General features: G+C 35.0%; 1 protein-coding gene across 2 annotated transcripts; it reads left to right on the top strand.

Annotated features, from left to right (window-relative positions):
* The first annotated feature begins 1,683 nt into the window (after positions 1 to 1,683).
* Positions 1,684 to 24,491, top strand: VCAM1 (vascular cell adhesion molecule 1). Of its 2 annotated transcripts, XM_012549537.3 has the most exons (9): positions 1,684 to 1,921; positions 2,460 to 2,735; positions 5,629 to 5,961; positions 7,689 to 7,952; positions 11,231 to 11,506; positions 15,211 to 15,537; positions 16,679 to 16,939; positions 19,869 to 20,135; positions 23,199 to 24,491. In XM_012549537.3, the coding sequence occupies exons 1-9, from the start codon at positions 1,858 to 1,860 to the stop codon at positions 23,348 to 23,350; spliced, it is 2,220 nt and encodes a 739-aa protein (XP_012404991.1). In that variant the 5' UTR covers positions 1,684 to 1,857; the 3' UTR covers positions 23,351 to 24,491. The 2 variants fall into 2 exon arrangements, with proteins under 2 accessions (XP_012404991.1, XP_023359173.1); XM_023503405.2 differs by lacking the exon at positions 19,869 to 20,135 and having other exon boundaries at positions 1,752 to 1,921.
* Positions 24,492 to 25,682: the final 1,191 nt, after the last annotated feature.

Here is a 25,682-nt window from a genome sequence, read left to right on the forward strand (position 1 = left end):
TTGGAAAGACTTACATGAACTGATGCTAAGTGAAATGAGCAGAACCAGGAGATCATTATATACGTCAACAATGATACTGTATGAAGATGTAATCTGATGGAAGTGGATTTCTTTGACAAATAGACCTGATTCAGCTTCAATTGATCAATGATGGACAGAAGCAGCTACACCCAAAGAAAAAACACTGGGAAATGAATGTAAACTGCTTGCATTCTTGTTTTTCTTCCCGGGTTATTTTTACCTTCTGAATCCAATTCTCCCTGTGCAACAAGAAAACTGTTTGGTTCTGCACATATACATTGTATCTAGGATATACTACGACATATTCAACATATATAGGACTGCTTGCCATCTAGGGGAGGGGGTGGAGGGTGGGAGGGAAAAATCGGAACAGAAGTGAGTGCAAGGGATAATGTTGTAAAAAAAATTACCCTGGCATGGGTTCTGTCAATAAAAAGTTATTTAAAAAAATAAAATAAAATCATTCACAAATTAGAAAAAAAAATTATCACTGTTCAGATGGTAAAATTCAATTACATATAGCCTTTCCCTTCGTTGTTCATCACTGAAAGGCCAAATTCATTTCATTAATTCACTATAAGTGATTACTTTAGGAAATGTACTGTTTGGTTACAGTAAAGACATACAGATCAGCAGGATACAGTCTGTGCCCTCAGAGGACTTGTGATAGAGTAGACAAAAATATACTATAAAATAAAATATAAGCCAATAAGTGATGGTTATGAGAGTTCTTAAGAAGGAGAGAATTTTTCTGACTGAAGAACTCAGAAGACTTCATTAAAGAAGTTCTCCTTAAGGAGAATTAGATCTTGAAAGAGGAAAAAAGGAGAGATAATAGGGTAATGATATGGACAAAGGTGGAAAAGAAAAACGTATTCTACTTTGAGGGAAGGGTTAGTTTCATTTTTGTCCTTGTGTCATCAGGATCTAGCATAAGTACCAGATATATCAGATGCTTAAATACTTGCTGAATTGAATGGGGATAACATATACTATATATAAACTGTCATCTATCTATCTATCTGTCTCTCCACCTATCCATCCATCCATCCATCCATCCATTCATCCATCCAAGCATCCATTTTTTCTTTCCTTCCTTCCTTCCTTCCTTCCTTCCTTCCTTCCTTCCTTCCTTCCTTCCTTCCTTCCTTCCTTCCTTCCTTCCTTCCTTCCTTCCTTCCTTTCTTCCTTCCTTCCTTCCTTCCTTTCCTTCCTTCCTTATCTATCTATGTATCTGTATTTATGTATCTATCTATCTATCCATCCATCTACTTATTTATGACACAGAAGTCAATCACCCCATTGAAAAATTTGGGATTTTTTCTTTAAAAAACAACAAAACAACAAAAACAAAACCAAAAACTCCTTTCATTACTAGCCTAAGGTTATGATTGGCCTGTAGTGGCGAATTGCCACATCTCTTTGTTAATCAGCACTTTATAATCTTGGGGTCTGTTATACCCCAATTCAGAACAGTTCCTTAACTTAAAACCTCTGTTTACTACAGGAAGGCAAGCTTGGAATGTGCAGATGCCTGTGATTTAGCCAGTAGAATAGTACAAGGGGTTAATACTGAGGAAGTTGGCTCTGGGTCAGCCTCTTTTTTTTTTTTTTTTTTTTTTTTTTTTTCCTTTTCTTGGCTGTGCTCTGGGTTTCCCCGTTAAGGGATTTCCCTCCGCCTCTGCAGCAAGACCCTTTATAAAGAGCAGATTCTTTCTTCTATTGCTTGCCCAGCTGCATTCACTTTGGGAGCTGCAGACAGTCCCTGGGTTTCTTCAGGTAGCACAGAGAGCGGGGCAGTTTGGACTTGCTGTTTCCTTTATCACAACATACAAAATGCGAGGGCAAAAACTCAGGACTGTCCTGGCCACGAACTTCCTTTGGATGGTATTTGTTGCATGTGAGTTTCTCCTTTTTATTTCTTTCTCCTGCATTTATTCATCTGAGCTGCTGGGTTGATTTCAGACTTCTTAGCATTGCTGTCAAAAATGGTGCTGTGTTTTTTAAAGACAGAGGAAAACTTTGTCGAACTTAGATTTCAAACTGCTGTTGAATTTAACTGTGCATCAGTGGTCCAGTATAGAGAGATCCTTGAAAATAAATTGATTTGGAATGGCATTTCCCATGTAGAGTGAATAGTTTTGGGTTTTGCCGTTAGTACTTCTTTGTTAGTTTCCCAAGTTGCCAATATATCAAAGAGGCCCAAAGAAATAGTGGCCAAGTCTAAGCCTTAGTCATTGATCTTTTATTAAGGAAGATGATTGCAAAATCTTCCTTGACAACATTATTCATTGTTTTTCTGAACACCTAACTGGTAAGTTCAAATTAATGGGGCAGAATGGTTAATGTATTACATTTTGCTCAGGATTTTAGAAAGGATAAAAAGGAGAGAAATACTAAATCAGAAGCTAGTAATAAATTTTTTTTTCTCTTTTCAGCCGAAGAGCTGACAATTGAGGTTGGCCCAAGCTTCAATATCGCCGCTGAGATTGGTGGTTCCACCACGCTGACCTGCAATGTGACTGGCTGTGAGGCCCCTCTTTTCTCCTGGAGAGCCCAGATAGATACACCTCTTGGGGGGAAGGTGCAAAATCAGGGGACCAAGTCCGTCTTGACCATAGATCCTGTTGGTTTAGAAAATGAAAATTATTATCTATGCATAGCCTCATGTGGAAACAACAAAGTGGAAAGAGGAATCCAGGTGAAGGTCTATTGTAAGTTATCTACTCTTTGAAAATGAATTACACTTTTTCAATGAAATTAGTTGGGGGAAAATTAGTGTATGGCTATTCCAAAGAGAACCAAATGTGAAATGGGGGAATAAATAGAGTACTTGTATTTTTAATGTTTAACCATGTGTTCCTTTTCAATTATTTTATTTAAGCCAAAGAAGAAACTCTTGATAGGGAGTTTCTTTTTTTGTCTTTCTGTAAAATCCTAATTTTTCAAGACTTAGCCAAGCCAAGTCAACCTTCCAAGTAATTCACATATTTATATGCTTTTTCTCTCTCAGTAGAACGTATATTCCTTTAATTCAGGGAATATTGAGATAGACATTGGAACTGTGATTGTATTAATATAGAAATCTTCCTGATATGGAAGCTCCTTCTACCACTGCAGGTCAATGTCTACTCTGAAGCTTTTGACTATAAGTTGTAATTTAGAGAGTTACTTAGAAGGTTGTCTTGGCTTGGCCAAGGTCACATAGTTAGTATGTGTCAAAGACAAGACTTAAACCAAGGTTTCTTGCATTCATCTCTTACCAAACTCATTTACCAGATAATTTCATTTACATGCAATAGTAGAACTGGACCTTCCCATTTACATTCCTTTAATTCACAATTTCTCCCTCTTCCCCTCCCTGCTTCCATGAATGGGTACAAAACTTAATCCAGAGGTTGTCCATACTCTTCCAGTTACTGATATTAATACAAAGGTTTTTCAAGATAATCACTTATACCTGGTGTTCTTTTGCTATCAACTTGCTAATCAACTAACTCACTTTGACTCATTTGTCTATTCAGTCCTGAAGCTCAGGCCCCTTTGTCTGTCTGTGGGAAATAAAAACTAGCCAGAAAATGGTGAGGTGCTTATAAGGAGCAAGATCAGGGAAAAAATATCAATTTGGGGAGAGAACAGTCAGAGATGAAAAATTAGACTTTTGGAAAGTTTGTAAGCCTGGGTCAATGTCAAAGGAGATGATATACACTGCTTCTCCCTTGCAAATCCCTGAGATTGTTGAAACTGGATAAGACTTTCATAATCCAATCCCTAATTTCAGAGATGAGTAAACTAAGATCCGGAGAGGGAAAGGGGGGAAATGATTCAATTAGGTATATTCATTTGTCATGTGTAGTTCAAGCAAAAGTGAAAGATTGAGCCCAAATGCAGGACAACTAATTACTTTGAGAAACACAGCATTTCAATAGTGTTTCCTTTCTACTCCCCAGTGATGACAAGAACTAGAATGAAAGTGACCACATGATTTCCCTGACTTAGTTTCTCTGCCCTGCTTTGGACAGTGGGATTTAGGATATAAATATTATGCAAACAGTCTGTCTTAACTCCCAGGTTTATATTCAGGATGAATTGGGTTATCTCTGTAAAGACATCCCAAACTGTTCAAAAGGGAGGTTCATTATATTACATCATCTTATAGTACAAAGCCAAAGATATGTTGTGGTTGTCACATTCCTAACTATAAATAAAAACCAAAAAAAAAAGAGGTTATATTGCAATATGGAAAGAGTTGAGAAGAAATAATGTTTGCATCTTTCTGCTTAGTGGGAAACAGACTACAGCATAGTGACTAGAAGTCTGTGTTTAGAGTTAGCAAGTCCTGAGTTCAAATCCCATCTCACTGTGTAAACATAGATAAATCATTTGTCCAGGACCTGAGTTTTCCCATTTGTAAAATGGGCATATTAATGCCAGTTGCACATGCCTCACAGTATTGCTGTGAGGTTCAAGTAGAAGATTAAATGCATGGTGGTTTTGCAAACTTTAAATCACTTTATGTCAGTTATTGTTATAGTTGTTCATCATCATTGTTGTCATTCCTCTGAGATTTTGCTAGTCTTGTGCTCATTGTTTTGATTTAATAGCAGATGTCTCGATGTCATTGTTCCATGAGTATATACTTTTGTTAGATTTATTATTATTAAATTTATTTTTAATGTATTTATTATTAAAATTTTGTTTCCTAGTTGAGTAGAGTAAATTCCCTTCTCACACTTACCTCAAAAAGTATCTAACTCTCTTTAAAGCTCCCATAGGAAGCCTTTCTTTACAATTCTTCATTTTCATGGAATTACCATGTGCTTATATGTATGTATTTTGTACCATGTATACATGCTGTCCCACTTTATGGAGTTTTCATTCATGACAATGGGTCTATTATACTGTTTTTAATATTCCCTGAAATTGACACAATAGTTCTTGACTGATTAACTGATTAAAAAATCACTAGACTCTTTGATAGAATCTAAGAAAAATAATTGGAGTATCTAGTTAAAATTTCTGAAAAATATAATTATTGGAAAAAAATAACAGGGTCTGGATAAGGATATGAAATCCAAGTGTTTTAACTAATTCTATGCTACAATTCCTTTTCTAGCATCCTAAAATGATGTACTGGGGTGTATTGGGGGCTTAAAGTTTATGTCAATGAAGCATAAGTTCTAGCCAGGTACCAAAAAATTTCTAGTCCTGGCCTGTCAATAAATTGCATATCTATTGTCCAAGGACCAGCCTAGCTAAGCTTGAAATCATCACATAATCAATAGATAATGTCTTAAGCTCCTACTGTGTTTCAGGCACTGTGCTAAGCAGTAGAGATACAAAAAAGAGGCAAAAATCTTTGCCCTCAAGGAGCTTACAATATTATTAGCTATGAGGATGTTTTTATTTTGTTTCATTTTAGGGCAGCACTTAATAAAACTATTCACTAAGACATAAAAAGGAAGATGATTTGCATCAATAGGAGACATAGTCATCTTCACTAAGATTCACTATTATGGTGTACATTAAAAATAGACATATTTAAATCATCCTATGTAAAAATAAAAAAAAACTCATTCATACTTAGGTTTATTTTGGTATTTGAAGCTTTCCCCAGAGATCCCGAGATTGAGATGAGTGGTCCCCTTATCGTTGGAATACCTGTCACTGTCACCTGCAAGATCCCAAAAGTATATCCCTCAGAACAAATGGAAATAGCATTCTTGAAGAATGGCTCTGAACAAGCTCCAGACATGGAATCACATGATGCTATGGAGGAAAATAAAGAGAGTTACCTGGAGACCAAGAGTTTGAAGATGACCTTTACTCCAACCATGGAAGACATGGGAAAATCCCTCACTTGTGAAGCCAAGTTGTTTTTTCATGATATGGAGTTTGAGTTTAAAGAAAAGAAAACTACACAGATACTTCAGGTGAACAGTAAGTACATTTCAAAATATATTTCAGACATGGCCATAGGTTTTATGGGATCTGCTGTCTCTATTTGACTTATAGTGACATTTAATATAGGGTCTATAAAGTCAAAGACAAGTTGTTTGTTTAGTAATTGAAGTCTTTTTGCCAAATAATTATAGAAGGGGTACATTAGTCTGGATGAATTGTTGTAGCAATTCTCAACAGTTCACAATCTGTTCCCCATTATGAAGAAAAAGAAAGCTTGAAGAGAATTTTAGGGAAAACAATAGGGAAACCACTTCTCATGTGGAAAATGGTGTAGAAATAATCATGATGATGATGATGATGATGTTTTCTTTTGGAGTAGACCTAAGATTTTATTAGTTCAGGAAACTCTTTGGAATTTCTTTTATCAAAGCAGATTGGCAATGTATAGTCATAGAAAATTGCTTGTGCTAATTAAGAAATTAGGTAAGCTGTACAGAATCATACAGCTGATATGGGTCATACATTGGCCAGGAGTCTTCCTGGAAAAGCTCCCTTTTCATTGTTCCATATGATTTCTTCTTAGTTATGTAACTCTTTTAAAAACATTGTTTCAGGACAAAGCAAACGGGATGGGAATAAGTATTTACACAAGCCTACTACATAAAAGGCACTGTAAAAAGTACTTTTTACAAATATCTTGTGGCAAAAATCTTATAATAAAAACAATATATACTGATAATATATCAAATAAGAAACATTTATTAGGTACCTAATGTGTATCAGGCACTATGCTAAGTGTTGATGATACAAAAAAAAAAAAAAAAAAAAAAAAAAGCCTAGTTTAGTTCCTACTCTCAGGGGCTCCAGAGTATAACACAAACAATTATGCACAAAAAAGATAATAAAAAGATAAGATAAAATCTTAAAAGGACGATATTAACATTAGAAAGGGAACCAGGAAAAAAATTTCTTGTAGAAATTGAGATTTTAGCTAGGTCAGCTGGGAGCAGGGGTTGCAGAGGGAGAGCATTCCAAGAATGGGAAACAGCTAAAAAAAATTCTGAAGTCTGGGAGATGGTGTTTTATTCAAGAAACGGCAAGAAGGCTAGTAACACTGGATCACAACTTACATTTCTAGAAAAGCTTTAAGATTTCTAAAGCATTTTCTTTATCACAACTCTTTAGTGTAGAGAATCCAAGTATTATCAACACCATTTCACAAATGAGGAAATTGAAATTTTGAAAATTTGATTTGTTCATAAAGTCACATAGCATCAGAACCTAATTTTCCTGACTCTGTGGCGGTTGTTAAGTGGTGTAGTGACTCTCCGTCTGGAGTCAGAAAGACTGATCTTCCTGAATTCAAATCTGACTTCACATACTCACTAGCTGTCTGACCATGGGCAAGTCACTTAATCTTTTTTGCCTCAGTTTCCTCATCTGTAAAATGAGCTAGAGAAGGAAGTGGCAAATCACTCTAGCATCTTTGCCAAAAAAAAAACCCCAAAAACCAAAAACCAAAAAACATAAAATAGGATCATGAAGAATAAGATACATAAGAAATGATACCGAACAAGTGAATAACACTTATTTTAGGCTTATTGAATGGGTTAAACTAATCGATATAGGTGCATAAACACAGTTTATATTTAAAGGAGAACGTTTCTAAAATACTCAAATCACCATATGTTAGAAAAGGGAGTTGCCTTTAATCCCCATTGTATTGACAATGATAGCTAATCTAATGGCCTTACCTTTTGCAGCTGTACCCCAAAATGCAACCATCCTCATCACTCCTTCCAGTTCTGTGCAAGAAAAAGATTCTGTGACAATGACCTGTTTCAGCGAAGGCCTGCCACTCCCCCAGATCTTTTGGAGTAAGAAACAGGATGGAGAGGATTTATTGCTCCTTTCTGAGAATGCAATGCTCACCTTGGTGGATATGAGGAAGGAAGACTCTGGAACTTATGTGTGTGAAGCGAAAAACCAGTTTGGGACAAGTAGAAAAGAGGTGGAAGTAATTGTAGGTGAGTCAAATAAGTTAATTTCCATTATGCAATTGGCTAATAATGGTTAAATAATCATAGAACACAAATGAGGTTTTTTTTTTAATTCTAAGATTTACACCACTGCTAAATGAATGCACCCCTTTGTATTTCAGGCTACAAAAGATCCCAAAGAGCCCTTGCATGTATTGAGCTAATAAAAAGGCAGTGCCTAAATTGCCTGCTGGAATAATTTAGCTTTCTAATAAAACCTGTCCAATGTCAGAATTGGAGAGGAAGGAAGTTACTGGCTTTTAAGAGCTGTATCAACTTCTTCAGGCAATGAGACTAAAACGGAAGACCCTGTGCTAGTAATTTATAACTTATCATAACAGTTGTCTGAAAAAGTATATCCAGAGATTTGGTCTATATTATTACAACTCTAGGATTAAGATAAGAGAAGAAAATGTCAATTGTGGGGGAAAAATCTTTATGTTAGCTAACAATAATAAGGGTTTGATATCCAAGTTATTGCAGTAAATTAAACAAAATATATAATAAGAACTATTCCTTAATGGATAAATGGGCAAAGGCTATGAACAGTTATCAAAAGAAATGTAACTCTTAGTAACTATAGACAAGACTGCTCCAAATCACTAATAATAAGAGAGACTGAAAAAACTCAGAAAATTGGCAAAAATGGAAATAGTCAATATTGGGAAGGCTACAGAAAGTCAGTGGAATTGTAAACTGGTCCCCATTTTGGAAAACAATTTGTAATTATCCTTTAAAAAGGTGACTAAAATGTCAATCCAGAGAGCTCACATCTAGGCATATATCACAACATGGTCAGAGAGAAAACTCCTGTCAAATGACAACATATTTATTGCTGTGCTTTGTTTTATTACAAAAAAAGTAAAAGTAGATGAAGCTTGAAGAATGAGTAAACAAATTGTTGTATATGAATATAATGGAATAATACGGTACTATAAAAAATAATAAATACAAAAAAATTCAAGAAAACATGGGAAAACCTATATAAATTGGTAGAGAATATGGTAAGCAAAGAAAAATATACATAATGATTTCAGCAAAGTAAACAGCAAGAAAAATAAAATAAAAAGCTATTGTGTATATATGTATATATATATATATACATATACATATTATAGCTATGTAATTATAATGACCACCTTTGACTCTGTAATAGAGGAGAAAATGAATATCCTTTTATCGCAAAGAGGAGATAGAGGGGCAGTGGCCTATAAACATGGAATATTATATATATTATCAGTCATAGCCAATGTTTTCTTTGGGTTTGACTGAACAGTTATGTTTATGTATTTGAAAATTTTTAAACCTTTGTTATAAGGAAAGTCTTGCTTTATATAGCAGGGGTAAAGAGATATTTTGAAATTAATATGCTGTAAATCCATAATTAATTAACTTTAAAAGGTCATATAATCACAGGTTTCAACTTGAAAGAGACCTTAGAAATCATCTAGTCCCTAGCTTCTTAAACTATGGTTTACAACCCCTTGTAGGTTCTTATAATTGAAATGGGGGTCACAAAAGATGATTTGTTATCAGTAAATGTTTGATTTGTACATTTATTTCATATACCTACATACCCAAGGTCATGTAAAAATTTCTACAGTGAAAAGGGGTCATGAGTGAGAAAAATTAAGAAATTCTGGTCTAGACAAACCCCCTCAATTTTACAGATGAGGTAATTAAGACTAACAATGGTTTTGCCAAAGTCACAAAAGCAGAAAGTGGGAAAATCAGGATTCAATATATCATTACTTAACTGAATAATCTAAGAAGGCTCACAAGAAAAGAACAAGATCCATTTTAAAAATATCTACCTTTTAAGATCCACCTGTCTAATATCTAATAATTGTATTTCAAAATTGATTTGTAGTCATTATCTTGAAGAAGACTTTTCCTTTTAAAGGCATAATCTAAAAGTACTTTATTGGAAAACAGAATGGTCTAGTGAAGGGAGCACTGGACTTGGTTTCAAGAGACTGGCTCAATTTCCACTTCTGATCTTTATTAGATTTATTTTGGGCAAATCATTTATCCACTAAGCCTTAGTTTCCTCATTTTTCAAATGTGAATATTGGTACTACTTGTCTTGCAGACTGTCATGTGGAAAGCAAGTTACAAATTCTAAGGCACTATAGAAATGTGTTATTAACTTGTGTGTTGAGGTTATGTAAGATAAACTTTCTTCGAAAGATATTAGGATGTCCCAGTTAAGCATTTATATGTGTGCACCCTTACAGAGAAATTTGAATATTGAAATTGCCTTTTCTTTTTACAAGGTTGAACACTGGAAAGTGTAGAGTATTTGAACAGCTTATTTAATGAAGTTCTCCTTCATCTGAAACAGATTCTCAAACATGATGGGTTTTTGGTATCTTTTGTGGCATCTCATCCAACACCTTCAGAGCAGCAAAATTACTCTCAATTTCTTTACAGGCAACAGAAAGTACTGATTTAGAACTCCTTTCCTCCCAGAACACCTGCTATCTAAAGAAAGCCTGTTTACACTTCAGGAATGATGCTAATTGCCAAAGTACTTCCTTTCTGAAATTTGTTACTGGGCATGATCTGTCGTGGGGTTGAGCATTCAATCCTAGATTTAAATGTAAAGCAGATTCACTTGTCCATAAAGGAGCACTAACAGAGATTGATTGTGACTCAAAAGCTCAGCTTTTGATTTACTTCCAATGTGATTTTTGTTTTAATTTTAATGTGTGTGAAACAAATGCTAGAACTAGTCTTAGGCTCTCAAAAACATCCTTTATGATGTAAAATAAGTTCTTGTTGTCTTTTCAAATATGTCTAAGCTCCTAAATTCTTCTCACAGATCTCATTTCATTTCCATATAGGATCAGGATAGGTTTAGTTGCCCCAGCAACCAGGGACAATGCTTTAATCATGTTGCTTTGCATCAAGTTTTAGTCCTGGTGAAGTAAGATGACATCTCCCCACCCCCACTCCACTATTAAAAAAACAAAACAAAACCACAGTTCTTATCTCTGCTCATTGACTGGTTTTCTATCCCTTTAAACGCTGTTGTCCAAGTGAGTGCACTTGGGTCACATTGGGATATATATATATATATATATATTTTTTAAATGAATCCTTTCCTTTTTGGAAAGTAAATTTTGTAAAAACAATTTCTTCTTTTCTGGTGAGAAGTTAAAGGGTAAGTGATAAAATAAATGAAATGAAGTAGAATGGAAAAGGAAGAGAATCTTATCAAGTCTGATATAGGTTTATATCTTACTTTCCTTCTCTTCTTTCAGAGACACCTCTTACAATGGAAATCTCTCCAGGACCAAAGATTGATGCTCAGATTGGAGATTCTCTTGTATTGACCTGCACCACAATGGGTTGTGATGCCCCCCTTTTCTCTTGGAAAACCCTGATAGATAGCCCCCTATTGGGGCAGGTGTACAGTGAAGGAAACAAATCTACCTTGATCATGAATTCCATTGGCCTTGAGAATGAACATTTTTATGTGTGCACAGCATCATGTGGGGACAAGAAAGTCGAAAAAGTTGTCCAAGTGAAACTTTACTGTAAGTAAGCCAGCTTTGTATATGATCTATTCTTATACTAAGTCATCTAGCTGATATGCTATAGTGGAGAAAGTACTGGACTCAGAGTCAGAAAGGCATAAATTCAAACCCTAGGTCTGCTACTTACTGCTTTTATGATCTGGAAAAAGTCATCAAGGAACATTTATTAAGCACCTACTATGTATAAGAATTATGCTAAGCACTGGAAATATAAAGAAACACAAAGAACAGTCTCTTCTCTAAAGGATCTCTCTATCTCAAAGGAGAAGATTATATCCAAACAACTATGTAAAATATAGATATGTATGGGATAAATTGAAAAGCCACATGATTTTTCTAGGGTACAGTTTCTTCTACAAAATGAGGCAGTTGGGCTAAATAATTTCAAAGGTCCCTTCCAGCTCTAAATCTATTATTCTGAGTCCCATATAATATTTAATATTGACTATGACTCTAGGCAAGTTAATTAGCCTGAGTTTCAGTCTCTTCATCTGCAAAATGGGGATAATATCTATATTGCTTGCCTCACAAAGTTGTTGAGGAAATCAAATGAAATAATGCCATAATACATTAATATAATACCCATATATAATACAATAATGAATATTGATGATGATGAGAAAATGAACTTTTTGAGAGGAAACTATTTTGTCTTTTCTTTGTGTCTTTTAGAGAAACAGGGCATAGAGAACAGAGTATGAAGTCAATAAGATCTGAGTTCAAATCCATCTTTAGATGTTAGTTAATTGTGTAGCCCTGAGCAAGTCACTTAACCACTGTCTGCCTCAGTTTCCTCAAATAAAAATGGTGATAATAATATCTGCCTCTTAGCACTGTTGAGAGAATCCAATGAAATAATATTTATAAAGAGCTTAGCATAGTGTCTTGACAAATCTCAAAGCACTGTGTAAAATGTTAGTGATCATTATTTAAAAAGGGATGTTCCAAAATTGAGAATTGTTCATTTTCAGTGGAATTGGTTGAAAAAAATAAATCTGACTCCATAACTATGCAATGAGACAGTGTTTAGAAAAGGAAATAAACAGGGCACATGATTCCTTAATGAGGAAACCATATGTGCCTGATGAAACTTTGTATTCAAGCATGTGGTAAAAATTACTGTTTACTGCCATACTGAGGAATTTTTCCTCCAGGCAATTCAGTTGATTCGTACCCAAAAAGCAAGCAGAAAAACCCTTACAAACATAGTCTCCTGGCTTGCCCCAGGGTTAGGCTATAGCTTGGCTCATAAAATGGGTGTCCATAGTCAATAGCCTATACTTTGGCTCTTTCCTAGTTATATCAATAATATTGGTTTAAACATATTATAACTTTCAGATCCCTTTCCATTTACTTAGCTTGTTGTCTGACCTCGGGAGAAGTTCTATCAGACCATAATGCCAATGAATCTTGAATCAGTGCTTATCCACTCAAAATGACAAGAACTACTACTTCAACAATACCTGTGGCTGTCTGTGAACAGGAGGACCTGGACAAAAGGGGAGGGATTTGGGCTGAGAGATACAACCAAGACATAGAGCTAAAAGGGATTTGAAAGTAGACGACACAGAGCTTTTGGCTTGAGGCAGGGAATCTTCAGTGTTGCTGCAGACAAGACTGGACTAGCATAGGTGTCCTGTGATGAATTCACTTCAGCAGTGAGATTGAGATCTTCCTTGAAATTCTTTACCTTTCTGATGGACCATCCCATTCCTTTGCTAAAGAATATAGTATCAAGTAAACAGTTTAGGAACCCAAACCCAGCCAGCTGCAAAGTGATATGTAGAATAGGCTTTGTTTGAATACCTTGGCTCAAAACGATGTAGGAAATAATGGGTACAATTACCTACCACATGATTTTCTTGACATGACTGTTCTGTCATTTTTCATTGAGCAGAATACAAAAGTACATATTGCAGGGACTTTCCATCAGAACTACTGACCAATCATTTCTTACCTCCTTAAGACTGTATTCAGGAGGGAAGTGGATTATGTCTGGAAAGAATTTGAACTTCTCAAAAGAGGGTTAAGTTATATTGTATCGTCATCGTAGAGCCAAGGATTTGCTGATGTCGGCACATTCCTAACCATAAATAAGAACCAGGAAAAGAGGTCTTTATTTCAGCAAGGAAATAGCTGAAAATATACTCACTTTAGCATCATTCTGGTTAGTGCAAAATAGTCTGAGTTTTGTTCTGAGACAATAAAAATAAGCTCCTCACTTTTGCTTTTATAATTGATTTGATGTAGAATCTATCCAAATATTGTTCCAATGTTTTTGTCTTCTTTTTTGGTCTGGATATGATTTTTATCTGCATAGGAAACTGCATCTTTTCAGTATATATCTTATATACACATAGTTATTTACATGTTTATTTTTTCTCTCATTTGAATTGAAATTTTTAAGGGAAGGTACTGTTTTAGCTTTTCTTTGTATCTTTGAGAGGTGATAGGTGGTGCAGTGCATAGAAAGCTGAATTATGGAGTCAATGAGACCTGAGTACAAATCATCCTCATATGTATGCAAGCTTTGGGGCCTTAAGCAAGTCACTTAACTATTGCTTGTATCAATTTCCTCAATTAAAATGGGAATAATAATTGCACCTCCCTCCTGGGCTTGTTGAGAGGATTGAATGAGATCATATTTTTGAACATTTCACCATAGTAGATGCTTGATAAATGCTTGTTGACTGGCTAGCTGAAATACCTTTCACCAATTAAAATCAGTGACAGTTCTTATAAGGGTAAATCGTATAGGGATAGTAACAAATCTCTAAGATCTTATGGGATATCAATGTTGCTTGGGGCTAGGAGAGTTTAGATGACCAACCTTGGATTATATAGTTAGTATGTGTCAGAAGTGGAATTTGAACAAAAATCATATTGATTCTGAGACTCCTCCCCCTCCCCTCTCTCTCTCCTTCTCTGTCTCCAGTCTCCTCATCTCTCTTTCTTTAACCAATGAATCATTCAAATTGAGAAATCTAATCTAATAGTAGCTTCCTTGTCTGAAAGGCCTATATAAAATTTCATTAAGATGTGTTAATTGGAGTGGAAATACTAACAGAAATATTTTAAGAAGTTGATGAATCCATCTTGACAGACTCTCCCTCTCATGGCTTTTCCTGACTTACTAATCACTGTTCACTGAACAGCTTTTCTGAAGTTAGTCAGGCTGGTCCTCAGATGGTAGACATATGTTCTGTCCAATAACATGCAAGACCTTGATAGGATTTGTCCTTGCCTTCCCTGCTGGGCTGTCCAAAAGCTTGTGTCATCTATCACTTTACAATATATGAGGAGAGTAAAATTCTTTTAAAAGAAACAAGGGGTAACAAAATCTAAATAGTGAAACGCAATATTTGCTTTAACCAATATTAATAATAGGTGTTTTAAAATATATTAACCAAGGCACTCTGCATTCTAAAACAGGGTTTTATCATCAATAAGATTATATTCTAAGACTAGATAATTAAGATAGTCTCATTTCACATTCTTGTATATGTATTTGTAATTATAATGTATTGATTATAATTTTATAATTACAATGTATGATAATGTAATTGTCATGTCACTAGGGACCAAAATTGACATTTAAAGGCTATTCCTGCTTACAAACATTAGCTTGGTTATTCTCTGAAATCCTCCTATATAAATACCAGCAAAAATGTCATTCAAACCTAGGTTTATTTTGTTATTTGAAGCTTTCCCCAGAAATCCAGAGATTGAGATGAGTGGCCCCGTTATCATTGGAAGCCCTGTTACTGTCACTTGCAAGGTCCCAGAGGTATATCCCTCAGAGCTACTGGAGATGTCATTCTGGAAGGAAGACTCTCAGCATCATGTGGAATTGCATAATATTAATGAGAATGTTGAAGAGAATAACCTAGAGACCAAGAGTTTGAAGATAACCTTTACACCAACCATGGAAGACATGGGAAGATCCCTCATTTGTGAAGCCAAGTTGCCTATTGATGAAATGGAGTTTGAGCCCAAAGAAAGGAGAACTATACAGATACTTCAAGTGAACAGTAAGTCCACTTACTGTTTCAGACAGGGCCACAGCCCTATTGAGTATTACCTAGTGATATTGGACTGATAATAATATTTGACATGTGGCAAGGGGAGCCAGAGATTAGAATGACCTGATTTTAAGTCTAGCCATTGAAAAATAATGCTCTAGGAAATTCTCTGAAACTATATATTGTAGAGAAGATGCCAACCAGCATTGGTAGAGGGAATTTCCTCTTGTAAACATCAGATAAGATATCAGAAAACAAGGAAAAGCTATTGACTGGCTTGTACATCAGCTTTCTATTTGTATGACCTTGGGCAATTAGGTGAAGCTTCCCAATACATAATATGGGAAAGAGTAAGGTGTTTGGAGTCCCCAGGCTCAAGTTCAAATCCTAACTTTAGTTCTTAACACATATAGCAGGGGTTCCCTCCTTTTCTGGTGAGACTGTGTTCCCAGACTCATCCCCAGTTCTACTCAAGCTCCATGCAGCTGTCAGATTTTATATTCCTAGTCCCAAATCCCAAATCCCATGGGAAGTAGCCTTATCCTCTCTCAGAATAAGAGGAAGATGCCCTAGCTGATCCTGTGGCATTATATTCTGGTCATCCCTGCTGTTAATGACAACTTTTGTTGTCACTAACTTCTCCAGATTTTAGTTTCATCATTCATAAATTCTTTCACCTGTATTTCTCCAACAAGGTCAGCTGTGTAATCCTTTGAACTTTAAATTAGCGCCAAATTGGGGATTTTGGCAGGTTCAGGCTCATTCCTGGAATTTATGAGGGTCCACTGAATTTAGGAACTGGTGCAAGACAAATATAATGACACATTAAATTCGAGAAATATTTGTTGAAAAATCTAAAATATATTCAGAACGTTGCTAGCTGCTATAAGATATGAGACTTAAGAAAAATGTGGACATTTTCCTCAAAGAAACCAGACTCTAGATGAAGATAACACAAATCCCACTGTAATAAAAATATCTCAGATTACCAGTTATAACAAATATGTCTGCATCATTACTTGCCTTGCCTCTAACCTATTTAAACAAAGTGAAAATTAGCATCTTGGCTGCTACCAATCCTTTTGTGCACTTTATTTAGCTTATATTGAATTAACTGCTCTCACACTTGCTGTTTGTATTCTGTTTGCAGTCCCTCCCAAAGACACCCGTCTTACAGCTTTCCCTTCAGATAGTGTCAAGGAAGGAGACTCAGTTACCATTTCCTGCACATCTGGGAATGTTCCAAAGTCTCAAATCATCCTGAGGAAGAAAACAGAGATGGAAGATAAAAAATTTGAGTCTGACACCTATGTCATACGTGCTGCCCAGTTAGAGGATGCTGGAGTGTATGAATGTGAATCTAAAAATGAGGGTGGCTCAGAAGTTAAGAGCCTGACACTTGATGTTAAAGGTTAGTTCTTCAACTATTGGTTTTTTTAAAAAAACATTTCCAGATTTTTCAAAAAGATGTTTTCTGTTAGAAATGAATGTGTGTAGAAGGAGGGGTTAGAATGGAAGCTCAATTCTGTTTCTTTTTGGTTACTTCATAAGATTTCCCAGAATAATAAAGCACATCTGTTATATCATATGGAGGCTTGCCAGAGAGTTGGAATAAATCATTAGTGAATAGGGGATTGCCATCCATTTATTTTTGCACCCTAAAGACTTGTATTGAATGAATACTTGGTCTCCAAGAGTCTTGCACTGGCCAAGTGTCTGACCAGGACTAGTAGAGCTGTTAACTGGAAAAGTAAGAGGAAAGAGTTTTGATCCAAAAGACCCGTCTTCCTTGCTTCCAGAAGAGAATACCTTTCTCTGAATACACGGTAACTTTTTCCAGAGTTATTGCTTTCAGGATAATTATTGTGATCTATTATGGAGAGAATTCATAAACTATAGAAAGAATATCCCAGCCTGTCAACATGTTCCTTCAAAGATCTTGGTCCCATCTTGGTCTGTTGATATTGTTCAACATTATTCTGATGGGAAGGAAAGAGAGAACATGTGTCTAAAAAATAAGCAGACTACACAGAAAGAGCAATCATTAACCTTTTCATGTTTGTGCATTGTTTTCCTGTAAGCTGGGGATGTGGATTTTTCTTTCATAGAATCCTAGATTTAGAACTTGAAGGATCATTTATTTCAACCCCTTCATTTGACAGATGGGGAAACTGAGGTTCGGAAAGTTTAAATGATTTGTACTTGATCACATAGCAAATAGGATTTGATTATTTTTGACTTTAAGACTAGCATTGTTTCCTCTGTCTCTGTCAGTTTTCTCTCCTACTGGCATCAAAAAAGAACAAATGAATTATTAAGTCAACCTCTCTTCAGCATGGGGGGGCGATACAAAATCCCATTTCACGAAGTGAATGGTATTTTAAATTCACTTAAAGAAGAATCTCATGTAACTTTCTATAGAGCAGGTCACTTGAAGGAAGAATCAGAAGAAATATAATTCATTGCATTTTAATCTGCTTTCAGAGCCCTAATTAGGATTTATAATAAACAGTGCTTCTATTTACTCCTGCAGCTTGGCCAAAATTTGCCTTTCCCTTTTGCCTAAAAGTCTTATCCTTGTATGAGTCATTATAATTCTTTGAGTTTCTTCATAAGCAACATGGGGATAAACATGTTTTGTTTTGTTTTCCCTCAGAGGGGTAACTAACTGAGAGAGTGGATAGAGCTCTGTCCTTGAGAGTCAGAAAAATGAGTTCAAATCCAGCCTTTGTGACCCTGGACAAATAATCTTAAACTGTTTCTGCCTTAGTTTTCTCATCTGTAAAATGGGGAGAGTAACCTACCTCTCAGAGATGTGTCTGGAGTATCAAAGGACATAATATTCATTAAATGCTTTGCAAATCTTAAAGTGATTGGTAAATGCTAGCTTTTATTTTTCTTAAAAATGCTATTTTACAGATTAGTTGTGAATAAAGCATGCATGGTCCAAATATAATCTCATTTCTTTTTTTAAATAATTTCTGAAATTTTGTTTTTAACATTACAATCATTTCTAAATTACTCTTTCTCCCCTCAGCTCTCTTGTAAAAAAGGGGGAAAAAATAATCCAAATCAACAGTTAGGAGCAGCCGGGTGGTACAGTGAATAGACTATTAGGCCTGGAGTCAGGAAGACTCATCTTTCTAATTCAAATATGGCCTCAGACACTTACTAGTTGTATGACCCTAAGCAAGTCACTTAATCCTGTTCAACTCAATTTCTTTATCTGTAAAATGAGTTGAGAAGGAAATGGCAAATCACTCTAGTGTCATTGCCAGCAAAATCCTGAGAGAAATGATTATTAATAACAATGGCTTGGGGAGATAGCTTCCCCTTTTTCTATTGTCCTTATTTTAAAAACTCAAGTCTCTGAAGATTAAACTGACTTTCTCTTCCATCCAACTCCAGCCACTCTTACAAGAAATTTAGGGTCTAAGGTGAATTCTACTAAGTCAAGTTTGGGTGAGGATAGGTCCTTTGTCTAGATGCACAAGGTTGGGGTTGTATGGATATGTGAATAGTCTCTCTGTCCAAGAGTGACATGATGCCAGTCTCAGCCCTTCATTGGAATAATCTCACTTCTCTTTGTAAAAATCCATCTCTCATTAATTGTTAGCCAGAGTTCATTGCTATCTCATGGAAGACCTCTCATCCAAGGGCATGTAGATCTCAAGAAATGGTCACACCTCTTTGATCATTGAGAGGATAATGAGTCTTTTTTGTCAATCATTGGCTGGCCACGATTGATAAAACTGATTATAATTTACTTAAAAACTTGGTCTCTCAAAATTATTTTTATTTTCTATAACCTCAAATGGGGTCACAAAGAGTCAGACAAGGCAGAAATGACTGAGCAACAGCATTATAGTTACTACATCTGAAAGTGCTTGCAACATTTTATACCTGTAGTCTCCCACTCTAACCATGTTATGTGTACATACAACATACACATGTATGTATGTACTAGATATATACTACTATGTAAATACATATATATGTTCCACATTCAAATCCTGACTTTACTACTTATTTGGATATGAACAAGTTATTAAACTCCCCCTGGTTTTGGCTTACTGTTCTGTAAAATGACTAGTCAGACAAAATGTTTTCTAAGACTGTTTCTACCTCTAAGGAAAATTAACTAAAAATAAATGTCAGTCATGATGAAACTTTGGTAGCAGCAGCTGTCTCTGGTATTTGGAAATTATGATTATCAACCTATTTGTTAATGAAAAAAATTAAACTTAGGCTCAGAAAAGAGAGCAAAAAATTTAATATAAACTCGACTAAATTTCTGTGGACTTGTAGCCAACCTTACTCCATGTTTTCTGTCTTCACAGTACCTCCTCGAAACACAACAATATCCATCCATCCATCTAGAACTGTTCTTGAAGGGGAAAATGTCACCATTACATGTAAAACTTTTAGTCATCCTCCTGCAGTGATTGTCCTCAAAAAAATTGATATGGATAATGAAGTGACTATGTGTTCAAAGAATGGAACATTTACCTTATATCATGTCACTCCTGATGACACAGGGGTGTATATAATCGATGTTTCCAATGAGGTTGGAAATGACTCTGGACAGATTGAGATCTCAGTTATGGGTAGGAGGATATTCCTTGATTCCTTACTATGTTTTCTTTTTTCCTCAATGCCCTGCCCATTTTAGCTCCACAGAGTCTCCAGTAAATCGAGACTTAGAATTTTTCTTTTGTTTTCTATAGTTAATATTTCTCACTTAAAGACAAGACCTAGTACTTACCACTTTTAGGTTATCTTTCTTTCTTATGTTGTCTTCTTTTCTAATTGCTTTATCCAATTAAAATACTTATGGGTTTGTCATTCTTAAATGAGGTATTCTTGATTAGCTGAGTAATTCAGGTCCCAAACTTAATTTGGCTTAAAATAGTTGAATTTGGATGATGTAAATAGCTTAGGCAAAGTCATTTGTGTCTCTTATATTGCCTGAATCATGTAAATAACTTGCATGTTTCCCAGTTTAATTTAATTGGTTATATGATCTATGACAGAGGATTGGACATATTAGAAAATGGATATTCATAAGCTTTCAAACTTTTTTTTTGCTTGCCAAATTGATAGTCCGTGACATTATTCAGTTATTCTGGTACTAGATGTAATTGCTCATTTAGACTATAGTTATGGGATATGGGTCTATGAACTTGAGAGGAAAATGAAAAGAGGATAAAAAAATGATTAACTTCACATGTCTAATGAGTATCATGTTGCTTGTCTTCTCAGTGGGTGGGGAAAAGATTGGAGGGAAGGAGAAAATTTGGAACTAAAAATTACAAAAAGAAAAAGGAATTTTTAAAAAGAGATTTAAAAAAGAATGCTGTTTGGCAAATTCCAAGAAAGCTTAGTGGAAGAAGAAAGTTCTTACCTTTCATGATGTCAACATTGGTAACAAATCATAGTGAAGGGTGTGATATAGGTATTTGATCTAAACTAACAAAAATTCAAATGGAGAATCGAGACAGTTTTACAATGTGATGCAGGATGAGTTTTTTGCTTCACTTACTTGAATAATTAACTCAGTTCACTTTGCTGGTGTGGATACTGGTCCGTATGTATGTAGCTTTCCTTTTGATGGTTTACCCCATTTGTAAAGAATTTCATCTAAAAAGAATTTGAATTCACACAAGGAAGATAAATCCTATGTTTTGAGGAGCCCCTTGACTAACTTAAGAATAAAAAGTAAATATGTTCAAATGGACCATAGATGTCTTTAGATATTTTTTATGATATTAGCTTATCTATCATCAGTTGATCTTTAAGATTACATGAAAGACCAAGTGATTAATTACAAAAAGTAGGCTAGAGACAGTGTATATTTAAAAGCAAATTAATCTGGGATATTAAAAACAGCCAACAGCTACAACAATGGATTTCGAGTCAAGCTGAATTTAAATCACAATATTATCTGGATAATTTTAATAAAGAGTTATAAAGTTAGAGTTAGAGAAGATCTTTGAGGCATTAAGTATTGCTCCCTTATTTTATGTATGAGTAAACCGAGGCAGGCAAAGCTTAAGTGTCGTATCCAGGATTATAGTATCTAAGACAGAATTTGAAAAGTGTTCTATCCACTTTGCCACTACCTTGAACAAATCATTTTACCATTCTGGGTCTCAGTTTATTCATCAGTAAAATGATAGGGCTGTAATAAGAACTAGTACTTTAATGTTTGCAAAGCATTTTACAAAAACTAACTCCTTTTATCCTTGCAACAATCCTGAGAGACAGGCACTATTAATATTTCCATTTTATAGGTGAGGCAGATGGGTTAAGTTATTTTTCCAGAGTCACAAAACTAATAAATGCCTGAGGGTGAATTTGAACTCAAATATTCTTTACTGCAGGTTTTGTGAACTATCTTCTGCACTATTTAGATACCTCTGTATCTATTATTATACTGTATATTATAGTGTATATTAGTATAATACTCTGTATAATACTAAAAGATCACTCACTTCCTTTCCAGTTTTAATTCTATGACAATAAGATTTCTTCATTGAATAGAATTTTTAATGTGGAAAACCTATCCTCAGAGGCAGATCAATCATTTATTGGCAAATTGTTTTAGAGGGTTGCCTGGGTAACACAGAAAGTTTGTGATTTGCCCAGGACCATAAAATAATTATGAGTTAGAAACTTAACCCCAAATCTAGTCCTCTATATCATTCTCCACACTGTATTTATTTGCATCTTGTGCTAGAATAACTTAAAATAGAAGACAAAATATGAAGGAACATAAAAGCAACATGTAGGTGATGGCAAAAGAAAGCCAGTTTACTTTTAAAAGAGACAGTATAAATATTGAAATATTGTATATATCTCAGAGAGAGGGCATAACTCCAAAACACTGCTTTTATAGAGCTCTGCTGAGATGTGTGGACTGTCTTTCTGCAATTCTGATTATATTTCTCAGTTCATGATGATTGAGTTCTAGTTCTCCAGTAAATATGTGGTCTCAAAAATAAAAACAAATGCAGAATACATACTCTGTGTTCCCATCTCACCTCCTCCATTTGTGTTCTAAGAAGATTCCACCATTAATCCCATCATACAATGGAATCTCCTCAGTTCACGAAAACATACTTATATTATCCTTGTCCTAATAGTCACCAATGTTACACAAATGGATTGGGCCTCTGCTACTAAAACCAAGCAGAAATTTCATTCAGTACTCTGAATCCTTCAGTCTACAATGCTGCATTCATCTTAATTGTTTGGTGGATTGTGGAAAGTGTGGGATTCAGGGCAAAATGGTCTAGATCAAGGTTCTTTACTTGGAGTCTGTGAAAAGATATTCAGTTTGTCCACAAACTGGGTTAAGAAAGAAATTGTGTCTTTATTTTAATCAATATCTCCCTGAAACTTAGCATTTCCTTCAATTATGAATTTTTTAAAAACAAATTATTCAGAGAAGGGTCCATAACACTCTACTAAAAAAAAAGCACTCAAAGGAATCTATGACATACACAAAGAGGTTAAGAACTTTTCCCTTTATTTCATAGTGGGAAATTATCCAAACTCTTACAGTAAATGGCATCCCTAAACTACCATGTTTAAATTTTTAAAAAAATTATTATTATTGATACGATCACTTTTATAACCAATGTAAATTTATTTTCTTTCTTTTTCAGAAATTCCTAAATATTTTTCTCCTCAACTTCTTGCACTATACTGCTTGTCTTCCTTGATAATCCCAGCTACTGGAATGGTCATCTATTTTGCAAGAAAAGCCAACCACAAAGGTTCTTACAGCCTGGTAGATGCTCTGAAATCAAAAGTGTAGCTGTCTGTTCAACCATAGACATTATTTATCAGGCAACTCTTGATTACTACTCATCATTCTGTCAGGAAAAACAACATGCTGTGACTTCAGAATCTCCCTCCTGCACGTGGTGAACACATGAAGAGAACATTTGTCTTTTCTATTTCTTCTCACAGGCAGGAAGCCAAAGGGAAAATTGATACCTGTGAAGTAGTTTTTCGCTGGTCCACTGAAGTATAATTATTGGAGTGGTTCTTTGCTATGTATATAGAGTAGCATTTTCTGTACATATGTAAAATAAATATTCCTGTTTAACTAAAAATTAGAATAACATTACCTTCCATCAAAATCTCTTCCTAAGAAGATTATAAATTTGAATATATTTTAAGGAATAATTTATACCAGTGTCTCTTGGTAGTTTGCTAGATATTCTATTTTTTAGAAATTTTTGATACATTTTATTTTGTATTAGCAAGATGCATTCTTTATAAAATCTCCTGAAAACAATTTCATCTTTTGTAAAGATGGCAAGGTTTCAGACTTGGTATCATGGATCAAGAGCTGGCACTTAGTCAAAATTTCTTGACTTGGATATATGCTGATATATCTGACTGATAATGCTGGTTTTGTGACCATGGGCACATTACTTTACCTCTCCATGCCCCAGGGAATTTTCTAAGACTATAAGCTCCACATGAATGACTGGACTGAATTTGTGGAGGTTATTTGCAGCCCAGATGTTCCTCAAACTGATGAAATCACAGATCTGGACTCCACCCCTCAAAAAAAAAGAACCTGATAGTGAGTACATTACGAGGGTTGTAAGTTTTATTTCAGGTACAAATAACTATCATAAACGTGACCAATGGTAGCATTTCTCTTCTGTGGTTTCAAGAGTTGCTAGTAAAAAAATGTATTTCAGTCCTTTACAAACTAGAGAGAAAACTGCCACCAAAAGACCAGTGATATTAAATGTGCCATAGTTAGTGTTCAATTCACTATGGTGGTGAACTGGACTATTTACTCTATGCGGTACTGGTGTAATTATGGAAAAATTTATTGAGTGTGACCTTTCTGTCAATTTCTGAAAACTTTTTCTGTTATCTTCATTTGACTTCATTCTGTAAAGTTTCTTTGTACAGTAAAAAGATAAATTCTAAAAGTGGTAAATGTGTTATTCTTTCCTACAAATAACTCATGTACATGGTTATGTCTTTAGAGAATGAGTTTAAAGATAAAATTCATAAGGCAAAAGGAAGTTGGACTCATTAGTTAAGAAGAAAAAATGGCTAAAGATGAATAAGTTTTTCAGTTATCTTTAAGATATACACAGTTTGATAAAGAAGTCCTTCTTCACTAGTGATTGGTCATAAAGAAAGAAGACTTATGCTCTATATTTTGTTGCACAAAAATCTTTTGCAGATGTGTGCCTATTCCCTTCTCCAAAGGGTACTCTGATGCATAGAAAGTCTATTTTGTTAAAAAAAATTGTATCTACAAGTGGGCGCAGTTTTCTACATGTAGTCTGTCTGATCAGGGCAAAATATAATGAAACTGTCTCCTCTTTCTCTTTGGATACAATGTTTGTCTTAATACAGTTTAAATTATATTTGCCATTTTAGTAGCCACCTTATAGTTATCCCTTCCTTCCACATCATGACTTTCCTCATAACAGTTTTAATATATTATGGGTTGGCATAAGACATTAAATGGGAATTTTGGGGGAATTTTGTAGAAACTGCAGATGTCATGTGAAGGCCAGCAGATGACACAGAGTCTATGACCAAATACTTAATCCAAATTTTACAATAAGGTACTGTAAACAGTACATAAAAGTACTGGGAAAAAAATTAGACTTCTGTTATAGGAAGAGAAGCCCAAAAAATTGATGAAGATTTGTCAGATTGTGGGGGCACTGTGCCCCTTATTACCTCTACAATGTGAAAGAGGTAACTATATTGCTGAGCTAGATATCAGTGGAAATAAAAAAGGAAAAGGAGAAGGGAGAGAAAAGGGAGAAAAAAGAAGAAGAGAAGGAAGTTGAGAGGGATAATAAAATAATTAAGGAGAGAAGTGGGAGAGAGAAAAAAAGGAGAGATAACAAGAGGAGGGAGAGAGGAGTGATGAGAGAGAAAATGACAATAAATCTAGACTACAGTGGAACATCAGACGTATCTTGAGAAATTAAGTTTTTGAGGTAAAATGGATATTTGGGCAGATAGAATGATGAACCATAAAAGTACATTATTATCTATGTTCTAAATCTTAGGAAGGCTTAAATGTCCAATGAATGAATTTCATTTGGATGTAGAGCTGAATTTTTCCTCCCCTTTACCTGTTCTCTTATGGGCTT

The sequence above is a fragment of the Sarcophilus harrisii genome, chromosome 4 (genome assembly GCF_902635505.1).
Source record: "Sarcophilus harrisii chromosome 4, mSarHar1.11, whole genome shotgun sequence".
Lineage (NCBI taxonomy): Eukaryota > Metazoa > Chordata > Mammalia > Dasyuromorphia > Dasyuridae > Sarcophilus > Sarcophilus harrisii.